Source organism: Panthera tigris, chromosome A1, assembly GCF_018350195.1.
Source record: "Panthera tigris isolate Pti1 chromosome A1, P.tigris_Pti1_mat1.1, whole genome shotgun sequence".
In the NCBI taxonomy this organism is placed as follows: Eukaryota; Metazoa; Chordata; class Mammalia; order Carnivora; family Felidae; genus Panthera; species Panthera tigris.
In genome coordinates, this window is record NC_056660.1 from 197,249,313 (window position 1) to 197,267,500 (window position 18,188).

General features: G+C 43.3%; 1 protein-coding gene across 3 annotated transcripts in view; it reads left to right on the forward strand.

Moving 5' to 3' along the window:
- The window catches only part of ESM1 (endothelial cell specific molecule 1), a 47,554-nt gene extending 30,038 nt beyond the window's left edge, over positions 1 to 17,516 (forward strand). Inside the window, exons 2-5 of one of the 3 annotated variants that reach the window (XM_042994832.1) lie at positions 3,021 to 3,118; positions 8,236 to 9,038; positions 12,300 to 12,449; positions 16,026 to 17,516. In XM_042994832.1, coding sequence (XP_042850766.1) covers positions 8,738 to 9,038; positions 12,300 to 12,449; positions 16,026 to 16,123 — 549 coding nt within the window. In that variant the 5' untranslated portion in view covers positions 3,021 to 3,118; positions 8,236 to 8,737 and the 3' untranslated portion in view covers positions 16,124 to 17,516. The remainder of the gene's footprint in view (positions 1 to 3,020; positions 3,119 to 8,235; positions 9,039 to 12,299; positions 12,450 to 16,025) is intronic. The other 2 variants (XM_007076655.3, XM_042994840.1) reach the window with 2 other exon arrangements.
- Positions 17,517 to 18,188: the final 672 nt, after the last annotated feature.

Here is an 18,188-nt window from a genome sequence, read left to right on the forward strand (position 1 = left end):
AATTTGTGCCTGGTCCTTCTGAATCACATGTCAGTATCATGTCTTTTTCAGAGAGTATAGGCTCTGGGCGATTAAGATCATCAGCAATGCAGGGGCGCCTGGGTGGCGCAGTCGGTTAAGCGTCCGACTTCAGCCAGGTCACGATCTCGCGGTCCGTGAGTTCGAGCCCCGCGTCAGGCTCTGGACTGATGGCTCGGAGCCTGGAGCCTGTTTCCGGTTCTGTGTCTCCCTCTCTCTCTGCCCCTCCCCCGTTCATGCTCTGTCTCTCTCTGTCCCAAAAATAAATAAAAAACGTTGAAAAAAAAAATTAAAAAAAAAAAAAAAAGATCATCAGCAATGCAGCATGACTTAGAAGCCAACCTTGCTACCGTCTGAGGTTCTCTTCCAAGTAACTGGCACACGTCTTCCAAGTTTTGATGTGTACATGTAGGCAATGACTTACATCATAATGGCAGAATTCCAACTTCAGTGATGTTAACAAGTGAAAGAAAATGTGTGTCTCAGAATGAGAAAAATATGCTAAAAATTTTGTAAGTGTGTTATATAGTTAAAAAAGTCTAGGTCAACCCCTCGGAGACAGGCTTTGTCTATCAGAGATCTCCAGACTAAAGATTAAGTACTAATTCTGCTGACATGTGCCTGGGAGAAACCATTGGTCTAGAGGTTTCTGAAATTTTTAAGTTTGTCAGAATCGAGTGTCTTGTTAAGAATGTTGATTCCTGGGGCACCTGGGTGGCCCAGTCGGTTGGACATCTGACTTCAGCTCAGGTCATGGTCTCGCAGTTTGTGGGTTTGAGCCCCGCACCAGGCTCTGTGCTAACAAACAGTTCAGAGCCTGGAGCCTGCTTCAGATTCTGTATCTCTCTCTCTCTCTCCCCCTCCCCTGTTCATGCTCTGCCTCTCTCTGTCTCTCAAAAATAAATAAATGTTAAAAAAAAATGTTGATTCCTAAGTCCACCCCTGACCCATCCAACTGGAATACCTGGCTGTGCCATTTTGACATCAGGACACTCTGATGCACATGGTCTGGGCAACTGCACTTTGATGCACCCGGCCCCAAGCCCTGTCTGAGGCACCGTCAATGTGCATTAAGCTCTCGGGTTGTAGGCTTGGAGGCTTCATGAAGTCTGTGTCAGTCAAAAGAAAGTAAGATGCTAAGAAGAAGGAGAGGAAAGGAAAGGAAGAAGAAGAAGAAGAAGAAGAAGAAGAAGAAGAAGAAGAAGAAAAAGAAGAAGAAGGAGAAGGAGAAGAAAGAGAAAAGAAGAAGGAGGAAGAGGAGGGAGAGAGAGGGGGAGAAAGAGAGGGAGAGGGAGAGGGAGGAGAAGAAGAAGAAGGTCACAACATGGCCCTTTACTGGGAAGATTCCAGGAAGAAAAGAGCCAAGATATTTCAACACCAGATTAGAAAGTGAGTCTGAAACTGCCAATTCATTTAAAAAATTCTAAATAAGGGGCTTGGAAGTTACACTTCTTATTTATCTTCTGGTGCTTACCTTGAACTTTAAAAAAAAATCACTCAATTATTTATTCAACCCGCATATCATGTAAAGGCTAAGGCTCTTCATCACCAGACAAATTCCAGTGAGTCTGATGAGGGTGGTCCTGATTAATATTTTATTACATTATAAAAGAGGTCAGCTTAAGGTTAGGCCAAGGAAGTGCCATGTTATTAGAGAAGCAAAGTAGCAGAATCATTTCCTATGATTCGTGTGTTAATCAGAAATCCCCGTCCTTCCAAAATTCCTGGTGAAAATTCCAAACGTCTTAGCACTAACTTCTAACATGACTTTTTCAACCTATGTTCTCTTATGTCAATAGTTCCAATGTGTAAATGACTTCCAACGTCTGAGCTAATTCTTTAGCCATTTAGGAAACTGGTAATCAAAAAACAAAAACAAAAAACAGAACAAAACAAAACAAAAAGCCTCTTTTGGCCCACAATTTGTGAGCTGTCTAGTCACCCCATGCCAGGATGGGGCGAGGAAGGCTGCAGGGAGAGGAGGTGAAGTCTTCCAACAGGGAACACAGATGCTCAGCGGTCGTTCTGTGAATTACGTGAATGAAAAATTACGCCATCTTGCAGAAGGTGAGGGGAATGGAGGAAAGGGTGAGGCCTGAGAGAGATCGCCACAGGCTCATTTTCTTTCATGGTATGTAATTTGTCTTTTAGAATAAGTCCTACTGTTTTATATTTGTTTAGAGTGGACAGCCTGTTTCCCCATCTATCTTACCCTCTGATCTCTTTGAGAGATCCCATTGTCTCTTTGAGAGAGCGGGCAGGATTTCCATCTTTTAGATTTTGCTGAAACAAATGACTTTGCGTGAGTCAAGAAGGCTGGTTGGTGTCTCATACAGGACTGACAGTGGAACTCAGACTCACACTTGGGTCTTCTGGTTCCAAGGTGGGAGCTACTTCTGCCACTCATGCTGCCTGTGGTCTTGTATCAGGACAGCACCTGGTACTTCTGGGTGTGGCTTTATATGTGGAGAGGGAAGGACACTATATGACTGGAATCTCTTGCAGATGAGTTCATAGATTCAGAACCTTGATTTGAGGTGGTATTTCTTTGGGGAAAACATTTGCTCCAAGACATAAGATCATTTTTAAAGCATGAAACAAACCTTTAGAATTTTGGATTCTTGATAGTCATAGCCAGGACGAGAGCCAGGAGAGCTAGCTGTTAGAAAAACATGCCCACCAGAATCGGGGGAATGGGGGGATAGAGTAGAGGGCAGATAAGTAGTGAGAGCTCCTCCCATGTTCCCAAGTCTAAACTTTCTCACTCTCAAAAACCTCCTGGAAGTGCGAATGCAAAGGTGAGGTTTCTAGATTTGGTCAAGATTAAAAAACAACCAGTTTCCGCCTGCTTCCTCGGGGAACTCCGCGGGATGCAGAGCCCTGGATATGGTGGCAAAGCTCTCTGAAGGACACCCGGACATCCAGGGTTGACGTTTGCAGTAGGCATTGTGGGTATCTTGTTTTTATCTTCTCAAACACCCCCGCACCCATTATTCTTGCAGGACTGTTTGCTGTAAGCAACTGCGACTGCCTCCCAGCTGCCCAGAGAATTCATCTCCTCCCTAAGATACATCAGAGGACCGCATGCAGGCAAGAACAGGTGGATGTCACTTTACTTTTCAGAGCAGGTGTAGTTTTTTTGTTTTGTTTTGTTTTAAGTAGACTCCGTGCCCAACGTGGGGCTTGAACTCAGGACTCTGAGATCAAGAGTCGCATGTTCTACCGACTGAGTCAGCCAGGAGCCCCTGAGCAGGTGTAGTTTTTTGTTTTGTTTTGTTTTATTCTTTAAGTAGACTCCATGCCCAACGTGGGGCTTGAACTCATGACCCTGAGATCAAGAGTCGCATGTTCTACCGACTGAGTCAGCTAGGAGCCCCTGAGCAGGTGTAGTTTTTAAAAACTGCCTGTAACATCCAATCCCCCTTTACTGTTAAAATTGTCTTTATTAGAAATGAAAACTTGGAGAACTGAAGAGATGGTATTTCCTTTGCTCCAAGACATAAGATCATTTTTAAAGAATGAAACAAACCTTTAGAATTTTGGATTCTTGATAGTCATAGCCAGGATGTACCTTTGGGTCTTCTTACCTAATTACTGAGGTAGACAGGAGGGATGAGGGGGATGGTCTAAGGTGTGCATCATGTGACTCGCCTAAGATGATAGCTTGTAGTGGCCGAGCTAGAATTTCTGCAAGCTGTTCCCAGCGCAGGAGGCTCTGGGAGGAGTCCCCAGAGCCTGTGACAGCTGACCTGTGACTGCCGTGAAACCCAGTTTGGCAGATGGGTTCACCAAGTTCTATCAGCAATAGAGGAGCTCCCAGGAACGTCTCGGGATGGATGCGGGGCTACCAGACCCAAGGCTGGAAAGCCAAGAGGACAGAAGTTGGTCAGCTGTGCAGGAGCTGACAACAGGACTCTGCTCAGACCCCGTTCCATCCCCAGCTGCTTCTGCTATCCCTGGAAACCTCTATCTCATTCCCCCAAAGACGCACCCGGTTCTATAATTCAGTTCAGCCTATTCAAGAACGCGGGTTTCACTTTGCATCCCCTGGGAAACATGGGTGCACATTTTAACTTACTACTCTCTGAAAATGATTTTGGGAAACAACTGGTCACATGTACATGTTTACTAAGTACTGAGCTCTAGTTACGTGCTACACCTTGCCCTAGGCACATGCAAATTGCCATCAGCTGGTTCAAAGCAGAAAGACTTTCAGAAGGTACCAAAACCCAAAACTACACTAAAAACAAAGTCTCATCCACCTAAGTTTCTCCACTTGCCCCTTGGAACATTTTGCCTTCAGGTCTGCCTTTATAATTCAATTTGAATTAAACCTATCTGGGGGCGCCTGGTTGGCTCGGTCAGTAGAGCATGCAACACTTCATCTCAGGGTCATGGGTTTGAGCCCCACGTTGGACATAGAGATTACTTAAAAAAAAAAGATTAAATAAAAATAAACCTATCTGGTAAAGAGGTTTGTGAAGAAGGCACAGTAAACATGGGACAATTTGACTTGACCATGAGGGTTTGGAATCCTTTCAGAGCCTTTCCCGCTTTGCCTATGCAGAAAAAAAAAAAAAAAAAAAAAAAATGCTGGGTATTCGGTTACAAGCAATCAGAATGTGCAGGATTAAACACAAATTGCCAGAGCACATTACCTAGGCTTATTTTCCTTCTTGGAATAATGCCAAGTTTAAGGGACAAAATCATGATGGGGTTTTTAATGAGCAAGGTGTACTGGGTTGAATACTCAGTTTTATTGTTTCTCTGGCCGCCATTGCAGAAGGCCACAGGCTTTGAATCCCAAGATGGTATGGTTTGACCCACTATAACATGAACTTGCCTTTTCACAGTTGTAGAAAGCTTATGTGATTTTGGCCTTTCTCACTCTTTGGTCTGACATCTGATGCAGGGCAGAGCAAGGTTAGAGACTTGCCAACCCCAGCACACGGCAAGCCAACCCAGGTGGGCCTCGTGCCCTCATCAGCAACTGTGTTGCCTTCACCTTAATTTGTTTTGTTGCAGATTAAAGTTGCCATTTTTTTGTTGTTGTTGTTTGTTTACTCATGCTCCAATTTCCTAACCCTGTGTGGCCATTGGTAACTTTCCTCAGAAGAGTGGTTGATCTGGGTTCCTGGTTGGGAAAGACCAGAAATACAATGAGATGTAAATCCCATAGGGATTGTGCTGGGACAAACAGTTTTTGTCGGGTCTTGGAAGGAATGGAACGTTCCCCAAGAATGAGATGTTAGAAACTACGTGTGGAGATAGTTCCACTGCTTACGAACTCTGCTGAGCGTATTTTCTCCACCCTTTTGGGTATGCATTTAGGCTCACTATTATTGTGGATTTGGGACTGTCAACTTGACATCTTCTCTGTGTTTAGTTGTCCTTCACTGAAAGTGTTATCAGTTTTTGGAAATGCAGAACATGGGTTCCATGAGCTCCTCTTCTTCCCTCAGCACTTGTGATATTGACCTCTGCAAGGCTTCTATTGTTTCTTCCTTAAATTTCCATAGAAGACCAGGAAGTTCTTATGCTTTGACTATTTTTCTTTATTCACTGCCAACTCTATGATGATTATATTTTTAAAATGAAAAATAGCCATCACTTAGTGAACGCGTGCTACTTGATAGACATTTTCCATCCCGTTTTATAGGTCCTAACAATAGCCCTGTGAAGAAGCTGGTGGTCCCACTGTACACAACGACAAAATGGAGGCTTAGAGATGTTAAACTCAGTTTCTGAGATTTTTAGGTAGTGAGTGGCAGAGCAAGGATTCAAATCCAGCTCTGGCGGAATCCAAACTTTATAGCAAGACCAAAGTGATAGGCAGGCTGGATCCTGCCCATAAGAAATAAGGGCACAGGGGCACCTGGGTGGCTCAGTCAGTTAAGCATCCAACTCTTGATTTCAGCTCAGGTCATGATCTCACAATTCGTGGTATCGAGCCCCACGTCGGGCTCTTTGCTGACAGCCCAGAGCCTGCCTGGGATTCTCTCTCTCTGTCTTTCTGCCCCTCCCTGCTCATGTGCTCCCTCTCTCAAAAAAAAAATAAATAAAACTTTGAAAAAAAAAAAAAAGAAATAAGGGTGCATATAATGTTTCGTAATTTGAGTGAAATAGTGGCCGACATTTAAAAATCAGGGCATTACATTTAAAAGTCTAGATTCCAGCTTCTCTTAAAAAAAAAAAAAAAAATAGAAGATTCGGCTCAGTGGGCTCAGAGTCCAGCATGGAAGCAGTCAGCCATTCTTGAGGAGGCGCTGCTTCCCTTAGTGGGGGCATGCCCTCTCAGGTGAGCAGCAACCCTCCTTCTCACGTACATCTGGCATATCTTACCACTTTACCCACTTAGGTCACTGGATTGGTACCTGTATGTGTTCGATTTTGCAGTCCTTATTCCAGTCTCTAGAAACAGTCTGTTTCAGGGTTTGAGTCCTGGCTTCACCGTTTGCTAACTTTGTGCCCCTGGACAAGTTACGTAACCCCTCAAGGCCTCAGTTTTCTCACCTCTGAAGTGGGGATAAGAATAATCCCTACCTCTTGAGGCTGCTTTGAAAATTCAGCGTGGCACTCCTTATAAAGCGCTCTACACGGTGTCTGACACACGGTAAGTTTTCTCTAATAGATGCCATCATCAACCGTTATTGCAGTTAACCACTCTTTCCTCAGAAAGTGGTGTTCAGTAATCTTTTCCAAGGTCAGCCCTAAGTTGTGAAGGAGGCCATCAGAACAGTAGTCACGGAAGCACCACTGTGCTTAATAGGCAACCGAGCACACGCCTTCGACACTAGACTGACCCCGTTCGGGTTCTACCTCGGACATTAGGGGGACCTGAGCAAATTATTTAACCTCGTTCTGACTCCGTTTCCCCATTCAGGAAAAGGGCACGAGGATTGTATCTACTTGATGAGGGTGTGGTGAAGAGCAAGTCAGTTAATACGTGTAAATGGTTTCAGAACAGGCGATCGGCACACACCGGGCCCTCAGTGGATGTTACCCACCGCTGAAAACAATACATCAGATTGTGCCTCTGATAAGCATGTGTTTGCTTCTGGGGAGATGCCGATAGAATGTGTCAAATTGGATCGCATGGGAAATTTGGAAATTGGAAGCTGGGACTCTTGCTTGGTTTTCTACCCCCTCGGTTCCGTGACGCATTCCAGATTCGGTTCCTTCCACCTTCCTAGAAGTGCGCTTTGGAAGGCTACTCAGCAGACACATCCAATGGCCTCAGCCTCATCTTCTAATGGGGATAAGAATTCTGGAGACCAACTAGCCTAACGAACACAGTCGACTCTCAAAAGTGGAGGCTGAGGCTGAGAGACATCCTGGGGCTCGCCCATAGCTAATTGGGGACAGACCAAGAGTCATCCATCAACTTTACTGGTTGAGTAGTTGCTAGAACGACGGCGGGTTTGTGCCTATTTTGACAAGTCGGGGGTGGGGCTGGGGACCCAACGTGTGGCTGATGTAAGAACTCTGCTCTCTCCGCTCACCTTGCTCTTTCCGGCCCAGCCCCCTTCCTTCACGAGGCCCTGGTCCTGCCGATAGTGTGAGAGGACGGCTTTGTCTTCCCCAGGGGGACCTAGGCCCTGTGACCCTCCATTGCTTGAAGACCCTGTTTCCTGAGGGGTAATGTTTTCCCTTCCCCTTGACTTGCCTCTCTGGGCCACGTTCCGATTTCCCTGCTGGCTCGCTTGTTTCCTTGGGCTGACTGCCTTGTTTGGTGGTTTTTAGTGAGGGCTCTGAGAGATGCCAGGAGTGAGGGGATAGAGCTCCGAATGGCCTCAGTCATTGGACAGCCAGACTCGGTGATGGATGAGCCCTCTCCCCAGGGAGTTCTGGGTCAGAAGTCCAACTGATAAGTTTTTCCAGAACTGAGGAACCCAGAAACAGCGCCAGCAGCATCGTACCTCTTTTGTGGGTTTCGTATTACTTTGAAAGAAAATTCTCAGCTGCAGTTCCACATCTTACTAGAAATACAGCTCCATCCATGATAAACTTAGATATATGTGCCATGAATTGTTTTAGAGATAACATTTGGGGGGAAGGGAGGGAGGAAGGAAGAGAGGGGTCTTTAAAAAATCCCTTTCCAAATATTTCCTTTCTTCTAAGTATTGAAAAGGCACAATATAACCCTTTCTTCTCCCAAGTGAGCTCATAACTGTTTACCGAGGGGAAATACCAAATGTTTATTTATTTTGTTTAAAGGAGCTTCTTTCGTCCTGATGATTCACGTCGATGTCATTTTCCTCCTGACTCCAGAGGCTCTGAGACAAAGCCACAGCCCAAGTGATATGCCGGTGTCAGAACAATTCCTGTCCCGAAGGAAGGTATGCAACCTTCTTTATTCCCCCTTCACAGACGTCCTTGAGCCCTCGAGACGGATGTGAGCGAGTTTTTCAGTGCTCATGCAAAACAACCATCTAAACATAACAGATGACATCAGCTTGGGCTTTTCAATTCCTGGATGGCAGCGGCGTGTTAATCCAGCCTTCATCCTGGATTTCATAAACTAAAACAAGAGAGCCTGGCAAGAGGACAGCGCTGCTGCTGGGTTGAGGAAATTGATGACGGGGAAGCATGCGGGCAACCCAGTGTATAAAGCTCATAAACGTGTAGGCAGAGGCTCGGCTACCACTTTGGACAGCTGCTTCCCGCCAGCAGAGAACCACGCCGCCCGCAGGGAGCTGAGCCAGAGCCGGCGGGAAACATGAAGAGCCTCTTGCTGCTAGCCACGCTCCTGGTACCCGCGCACCTGGCAACGACCTGGAGCCCCAAGTACGCGGTCGACTGCCCCGAGCGATGCGACCGCGCCGAGTGCAAAAGCAGCCTGAGCTGCAAGCGGACAGTGCTGGACGACTGCGGCTGCTGCCGGGTGTGCGCCGCGGGCCTGGGCGAAACCTGCTACCGCACCGTCTCCGGCATGGACGGCGCCAAGTGTGGCCCGGGGCTCAGGTGTCAGTTTTACAGTGAGGAAGATGACTTTGGTGACGAGTTTGGTATCTGCAAAGGTAAAGAGTGACCCCTTGCTCTTCCCCGTCCAGGGCACACCGAGGGCTTTTAGCCAGCGTGGGAGGCAAGGAGGCTTTCCTTCGAAGGACGAGAGGGAAAGTGCAGGTGGCTTAGGAGCAAGGCCCGGCACGGGTGTTGTCACAGGGAGAGAGAGAACTCTGCGAACAGCAACTGACAGCCAGTGTGCAGGAAAGCACAGAAAGCAAGACAGCATTTCACTCATTATGTGTGTGTAGGAGACGGAAGGAAAAAAGTTGCGATGAAAAATCGTGTTACCTCCCTTTCTGGAAAACTTTAGAAACTTGACAGGTAATCTGTTTGGATGGTTTAGGTGCTGTCTCCTCTGCAAGGCAGTGATTACAGAGGTCTGCGCTTAGATAACCGCTGGTGGTGTCTAGGCTGGGGCTTAGTGAGTCTTTGATGTTGAAAGGGTCCACGGGTTGGTGGGCATCTCTCAAGATCAAGTATTTCTGATGAACGGCTGATGCACTTTGTGAAACAGGGTGGGGTTTGATCATGAAACGAAATGACTCACATTCTTGAAGGAGGGTACCCTGAAGTATAAAACAAGCCTCGTTCCACTTTATGGAAGTGTTTGATCACCTAGAAAAATGGCAGATGGTCTCAGACGAGTACAAATAACAGTCAAGAAAAATAAAAATTGGAAGTCTGTGAAGAATGAGAGTTTACAGACTTAAAAAAAGTGTCATTAGGTTGAAATCATAGCTAAACAATGTAGTTACACATCTGTAGAATTTATTTCAAACTCAGTGCCTGTAGTTTAAAAAATGTTTGGGTCAAAAGAATGGTGATTTAAAATATATATATGGATACTTCATGATCTCATAATTAAAAGCTATTATTAAGATGAAACACATAGGCTATAGCCCCATGCATCAGTTTTATAATACAAAGCAGCTTTTAAAATGATTAAAGAAGCTGGGTAATGTATTTCTTATATTTTCTTTCTTATTTCATTCTTATACTTTATGTAATTGAAACAGTTGTATGCTTTTATGAACGATAATAATCCACCATTGATCCAGTCTCATTCATACACCTACCTTTTAGACAAATATTTTATAAATCAATTACCTTTTCACCCGCAAAACGTAACTAAAGATTAGGAAATGGATGCTTGCAGGAGGAAGAGAATTTTATTTTTTGCTCAGTTTAGTTTTGCTTATAACCACTAAAAGGTAGAATATTGAGGAACCTTTTTTTGTGCGTGTGTGTGAACATTCACAAGCATTTATTTAAGCTGAGGAGAACCTGTATTTTCTATAAATTACAGGATTGCACGTAAGGAATTTAGGGAGGAAGTAGTTCAACCGATCATACTTGTGACATAGCAAATATTTGCAGTGGATTGTTTTTTCTCTGGACACAAAAATTGCCTCTATCAATGGGACTGTAAATGCCCTGTCACATGTGGGTAAAGAAATGGCTCAAGGCCTATGGGATCTTTAGCAATCTGCCCTCCTACTGAATGACTGAGGCAGCTGTTAACGGGATAGATTCTTAAAATGCACTTAAGATTGTTCTTCTTGGCATCCTTCAGACTGCAAGCGAGTCTGGTTTCAAACATTTTTCTCTCTGCTGGAAACAGTGACCCTGCGTGAAACTCAGCAACTTCAGACAGAGACGTTGGATTTTGCTGTAGGCGGACTCCCTCTTTCAGCCTTTGCACAGAACCGTATACGTTAGCTGCACATCCAGATGTTTTCTCAATATTCAGATGTTTGGCGTTAGGCTGCCGAGTTAACAATCAGCCAGCCAACATCTATTTACTGAACACCTGCTATCCGCCCAGCACTATTCAAAACGCTAGGGGATGAAACAAAGGCACAATTGAGAATTTGGCTAAAGTTTGAGTTTTCAATGTCACTAGAGACACACTCAAATTCCAATCCTGTATGCTCTTCCGAAAGAGGCTTTTGGGGATCCTTTTTAAGGGCTGTTCTTGCGAGCAGAGAGGCCAGTGTTTAAAACCAGGCTCCTCCGCAATCTGAAGAATGCCAGTGAGAAGAACTCTAAATCTCTTCCCCAAATAAAGTTCATTCATGTCTACCTCGATCATTCTTGTGGAATATTAGATTGCTAAGGGCTCGGCTGCTTCACAGTTCGTTTCTCCCCCATGTGTGACTGTACACGTACGAGAAGATTCTCATGCCAAGAGAATACATATTCTGCATCTATTCTGCTTGGCTGTTAAGGATAGGGGTGTCTATCGGGATGCTGTTTATGTCATAACAATACTGCATTTTTAATAAGTGATTTTGTTCTTTTCTCAGCATAATATGTTTGAGTCTAGGTATGAAAGCACTGAAGCTCTAAATGCTTCCAGATTTGGGGAGGTATATAGGCAAAGTCTCAGCTTTCTCGTTCTTCCTAGCATGCACATCTTAGGTTTGCAGAACATTTTACTAGAAAATCCTCTTAACATCCAGGGGAGCTAGGTGACCTGTACTGCCGTGTCAACAGATAAGGTAGCTGATGAAAGCTGGCACAGACTGAGGATTGAGCACTTGGTGGACAGCTGGCATCGACACCTCTCTCAGTCCCTGGGTAGCGTGGGGTCCTTTCCTATATGTTGCTATTTTTAAATAGCGAGTTGTTTGCCAGTACGGTGGATTCAAAGACAGCATCACATCTTTTATTTTTTTTAATTTTTTTTAACGTTTATTTATTTTTGAGACAGAGAGAGACAGAGCATGAATGAGGGAGGGGCAGAGAGAGAGGGAGACACAGAATTGGAAGCAGGTTCCAGGCTCTGAGCCATCAGCCCAGAGCCCGATGCGGGGCTCGAACTCACTGACTGCAGGATCGTGACCTGAGCTGAAGTCGGACACTTAACCGACTGAGCCACCCAGGAGCCCCTAAACTCCTTCGCAGCTGATCCGTAGGTCTGTTCAATTGCCCACCTCACCGACCTGTCACGGAAGCAGTCTCGGGAACCTGTCTATTGGTACCTAAGCAGAAAGTGAACAGAATTAAGGTTGGTTCAAGGATGTTGGTTATGTCTAGCCGTCTTCAACTAAACTCCAGAGGAGGACACTAGAACCGAGGTGTCCTGCTCTTGGGGTGTGATTTCACATTTGTGACTTAAAGTTTCAACTTCCCAAACTTGGGTTTTTTTAAAGAAGTGGTTTGTATCTGACAGTCAAGGTTCACGAGGCGTGTTCAGATATGGAGGCTGTGCGGGCAGGGGCTCATGCACAAGGAGCAGCTCCCTCTTTAAACCTATCTTGTGTCCTCAGACTGTCCCTACGGCACCTTCGGGATGGAATGCAAGGAGACATGCAACTGTCAGTCTGGCATATGTGACAGAGTGACTGGCAAATGTCTGAAATTTCCCTTCCTCCAATATTCAGTAGCCAAGACTTCCAACAGGAGACTTGTTTCTACAGGTAAGAATTGACTTTAGTATAGGGGCACCTGGGTGGCGCAGTTGGTTAAGCGTCCAACTTTGGCTCAGGTCACAATCTCATGATTCGTGAGTTCTAGCCCCATGTCTGGCTCTATGCTGACAGCTCAGAATCAGAAGACTGCTTCACATTCTGTGTCTTCCTCTGTATCTGCCCCTCCCCCCTCCACCAAAAAATAAAAAAATATTAAAAAATTATTTTTAAATAAAAAAAAGAATCGATTTCAGTACAAACATCAGAACAATAATCTCATTTTCAGTTTGAATAACTTAAGCAATATAGAGGATTAGAATAAAGCATTGCTTTGAATGATTTTGTTTTTTATTTTACCCAGGGGAAAGGGGTGGTGATTGAGTTCGGTTGCTGTTGTTGGTTTTTTTTTTTTTTTAAAGATTTTATTAATAATTTTGAGGATTATACATTTTTCCATAAAGTTTACCCAGCCATATGGAGAATAAATACGATTGATTACCAAAACACCTGTAATAAGAAAATAACCAAGATACACAAAGTTCCCTAAATTCTTCAGTGATGTTTATGTATAGTAGACAAAGTTATTTCTCTCCAACTTCATATAGAAAAAATACCCTCAAGAATTTATTAGATAAGGTTTAAGAGCCAAGAGAGAAAATACAGAACACTTCTTCTTTTCTTAACCAAATGGAAGTATTTCCAAAGAATATTTCCCAGCATGTGTTTTTATAGATTTTGGAGAGGATAAGAGACAGTATCTGTGACCGAAACTTGGGAATTATCTCTAAGCCTTTGAATGAAATTGTAGTAATAGCCACATGATGCTTGTTCATGCATGTGTATTTCTTATCAAGTTGTTGGAATGTGAGAAATACAACGTATAAGATGGTCCTGTGCACATATTTGGTTACCTTGTTGGATAAACAATCAGTATCGTAAAGCTTCATTAAACTGAAAATAGCTCATTTAAAACAACATGTGGCCACAGCAACTGTTAGTATCAACAAACTATGCAATTTCTCCCCCTTAGATATAAATAGTTGACAATCCAAGTCCATTTTACTTAGTTTTTGTTTCTGGTTCTTTGCGCTTCAAATTAGATTTGAAATATTTGGCAAATGTACTTATTTCTTAATTTTACCCCCTTCTTACACATGGATACAATTAAGTACATTAAGAGAAGGAGGAAATATTGTGCTAAGAAGGGAATTATTATGCTGAAGTGTGGTTATGCCCCTAAACATTCATCTAAACTGAAACCCCTGTTTTCAAAGCTATTAGGTGAGCATCTTTGTGACTATTTGATCTGGAAATTGAGAAAGTCATTAATAGGTTAAATACTTAGGACTTGTCCTATGGTACTTAAAAAGCAAAATGGAAAAAGATTGAGTTTTAAGTCCTAAAAAATTTGATATTAAGGTGAAATTTACACAACATAAAATTAACCATTTTGAAGTGAGCAGTTCAGTGGTAGCTAGTACACTAACAACGCTGCATAGCCGCCACTTCTGTCCAGTTCTAGAACATTCTCATTAGCTCAAAATAAAACCCCACTATCCGGTAAGCAGTTGTCCCCATTCCTCAACTCCCAGCCCCTGGAAACCATCAATCTTAGACATGCACATTTTTTTGAATGATTTGACTACTTCAGTACAGGTTTGAAACTTACTGTCTCAGGACAGTCAGCTGTCTCAAATGCTTGCATCTTCTTTTGTCTTATTTCGCCTTCTCAAAACTGCAGACTACAAAACACTTTAAAGAACTTCTGAATTCCTCTTCATTCATTTATGGTTGTGCCTAAACCTTTTCCACCAAGAGAGAGAGAATGGACTCCCTTGTGAATCTTTATTGGTGTTTGGGAAGAATGCTTGGGAGGCCATGAGAGCACCTTTGGAATAATCCTCAAGAAGGATAATAATCCTCACGTCCGTCCCTCCCATTGTATACCCAGCCACATGCCCTCTTCTCCACTGGACTGTTGGACAGTCTCTTTCCCTTCGGCGTGTCACCCTTGCTTATTTGCTTGCAGATCCTGCAGATGTCTTGACTACTAGATAGATGCCTTGGCCACACATATTTTGCTGGGTAGAAGTTACATTAGGGGTTACACACAAAAAACATTTCTATACCCAAATTAGGTATCAAGATTCTTAGTAGAAATCTATGGGAAAAGCATTTTCTGACCCAAGGTGTGTGGGGTTTTTTTGTTTTTGTTTTTTTCCATTAGCTAAGGAGCAACAAAAATGATTACTGGTTAATCTTGGTAAACCTTAGGTTCAGGAGGGGAGCAGAATATCCTAAAGGCTTTGTGGAGAGGCAGCATAGGACCTCCGCTGCTCAGTGGTACCTTGTCTCCTTGTGACTTTCCAGGGTTCATGTGCTACCATTTATAGGAGGGGGCTTGTCTGGCTATCAACTTCACATCACCTCTGTGCGAATCTGTTTTCAAAGCCTTTGCAAATGGTGCCAACGTTCGTCAGCACAGGGACTTCTGGAGGTCCCTTCTATGCCCTGATTGCATGAGCTCGTCTTCTCTAGATTACTATCTAATGGCTACTACGATCTTGTCAAGTGGGTTTCCTATTTCCATTTCTTGTTGTCGTTGTTTTGTAGTGAGATTTCCAATTTTCTGAGATGGGGAATTTATAAGTAGCTTTTTTTTTAGGGGGACAGGGACAGTAAGATCTGGAATATTTGATTACTTTGCATACATTCATCTGCCGGGCTGCACGAATCGTACAGGGCTCCATTTTAGGATGTGCACTGTTGAGGCAAATACACTTCGCTACTCTTAGAAGCAGACAAATTTCATTTTGGAAAATTCTAAATATTACAAATTTTTATTTGAGCAAAAACCGTCTTTATAAAAGTTCTGCCCTTTGGTCTGCCTTCCACCTTCTGGAGCCACAAAATAGGCTAACCCTTCTTCCATACCAGATAATAGGAAAATCTTATTAAAGATCCACTCTTACAGCATTTGCTTATTCCATAAGTATTTATTAAGTGCCTACTATGTTCCAGGCACTGTAGTAGCAATGAACAAAACAAAGCCTCTGCCTTCTTGGAGCTGATATTCTAGTGGTGGAGTGAAATAACACATAAATAAAAAAGGCAAATGCATGTATAAGATAATGCCTGGTGGTAACAGGTGTATGAGGAGAAATCAGTCGGCGGTAGGGGCTGACTCAGATGGGAGGTGCCGATTAACACAGAGTGGGTGAATACAGTGAGTATACTCTTTGAATCTATAAAAAAATTATTGTAAATCCCTTGTAATATAAAAATAATATAGAGGCGTCTGGGTGGCTTAGTCGGTTAAGCATCCGACTTCGGCTCAGGTCATGATCTCGCGTTTCATGAGTTCAAGCCCCACATGAGGCTCTGTGCTGACAGCTCAGAGCCTGGAGCCTGTTTCAGATTCTGTGTCTCCCCCTTTCTCTGACCCTCCCCTGCTTGTGCTCTCTCTCTGTCTCTCCAAAAATGAATAAATGTTAAAAAAATTTAAAGAAAATAATATAAAACTGTTCTTGATCTTAGGGTTATCAACATTTGGACATGCATGATTTGTATTCCTTCTCATTTCAGAGCATGACATGGCATCTGGAGACGGCAATACTGTGACAGAAGAACTTGTAAAAACGAATACCCGCTCGCCTGTAATGAAATGGTTAAATCCTCGCTGAGCCTGGGTGGGGTTTCTGAGAGAAGACTCTTATCTTAATGGTCATTCAACACACAGCCAACATTTTAGGAACTGTCTAGATTATAGCATATGGACATGTGATATCGGGAGGCCAAGTGTGGGGGTCCAGAAAAAAAATAATAAAGTAGGCTACTAACAATCCATAAAATGCATATGACTGAACACTTTTAGATCTTTGTGAAATATATGAATACGTACAGATTTGTTCAATATGTGTTTATAGTAATACTGAAGAACGGAAAACACAATTTAGATCATATTAACGTGGACGCAGATCAGCCCCAGAGGAAGCTAAAGCTAAGGCCACAGTGCCTGTGACTCGGATGTGCATTGATGCTGGGATACAGGATGGAGGGAGAGTTCGGAGCGAGAGAAGGTGGGGGCGGGTGGGGGAGTATGGTATTTAGGTCTTCCTTGTAGTAGCACCAATAGAATTTAATTGTGCTTTTTTTTTTTTTTTAACTTTGGGAAAAGTAAACACAAAACCAGCCCTGAAGGAAGGGGGATAGTTGAAGCTTGTAGGAGATTGGGTAGCAGCCCCCATAGTGAGGGAGGTTTCAAAGGTGCTATGTGTCATTCCCAGATGACCGCATCAGAAGGGAGATTCTGGGGCAGAGGGCAAACTCCTGTAAATGGTTTTAAAGAAGGCCACCTCAGACCGAGAGAGCCAGGCAGGATTTTTCCCACTTGGAGGAGGTGGAAAGGTAAATATTTACATAATTTTGTCAACGATTTATGTTAGTATGAGTCATCCTAACAGACATACTCATCACCCTCTACTGTTCGTTTAAAACGGGTAGAATAAAGGTATAACTCTCTAAGGTTTCCAAACCCCCAAGGCACGGTAAATTTATTATTAGTAATTATAGTAATATTTACAGTAATAAGCACAAGGGAACCCTGGGAAAAACTTAGTCATGACAGATGTATACAATGTCAGAAAATGAGCAACAGAAGGAGTTTATTGCAAAGTCAGTGCAGTGACTTAGAAGCGTTTTAGATTTAAAGTAGAAACTACTTTTTCAGGAGGTTTGGAAGAGAGTCAAGAAGCATCAGCTTTAAAATAGGGCTCATTTTCTTATTTTTCTTTCCTTCAAAGTCAGTTGATAAGTGGAATTATGAGCACACGGGAGGATCTCAGCACAAAAGGGACGGTTGTACTAGATTTTGTTTGGAAACGTTTGCAGACCTATTTTATTTGGAGTGAGGTTTATTTAAGGATTATTTCACTATTTGCCTATGTTTATTCTCAAAGTTTGCCACAGAGTTGTGAATGCGTGTGCGGGAAGGTCTTGGATCATGAGCTGCATAAGCTGTTGGATTTGTTTTAAAAGGAAAAGTTTATGGCTGCTCAATAAAAATACAAGACAGCTGCTCTGAGTCCATTCATGACTTTGTTAAATCATTAAAAGTTATTTAAGATTCACTTGATGGAGTGCTGGATGGCTCGGTCGGTTGAGCGACCCGCTCTTGATGGCTCTTGATTTCAGCTTTGGTCATGATCTCACAGTTCATGGGGTCAAGCCCCGGGTCGGGCTTTGCACTGACAACACGGAACCTGCCTGGGATTTTCTGTCGCCCTCTCTCTCTGCTCCTCCCCCATTCGCTTACAGGTGTGCTCTCAAAATAAGCATTTTTTAAAAAAAGTTTCATCCAATGAACAAAAAGTCTGTGTGCCTATTAAAAGTTGGCTTCTCAACTGAATTTGCTGCTACAGATAAGCATTTTCTGTCAAAACATGAGGCTAGAATATTTATTTCTTTGCCTCACATTTTTGGTCTACCCATGCCTTATAGTTCCCTGAAACGTAGGTCCCTAAATATTAATCCATTCTGTAGAGACAAAAACAAAACAACACTTCTGTCAGTGTTTTGAAGATACTTACACCTTAGAAGGTGTCTGCAAAGACAGATCTTTCACTGTCTGTAAAAGAATAGAGTAGCATTTGGCTTTGGAGCTTGAGAGTATCGTGTCCAAGAACAGTATAGTTTCACTTAGCTTTATTATGGGCAAATTAGGAAACCATTTAAATGAATTGACACAAT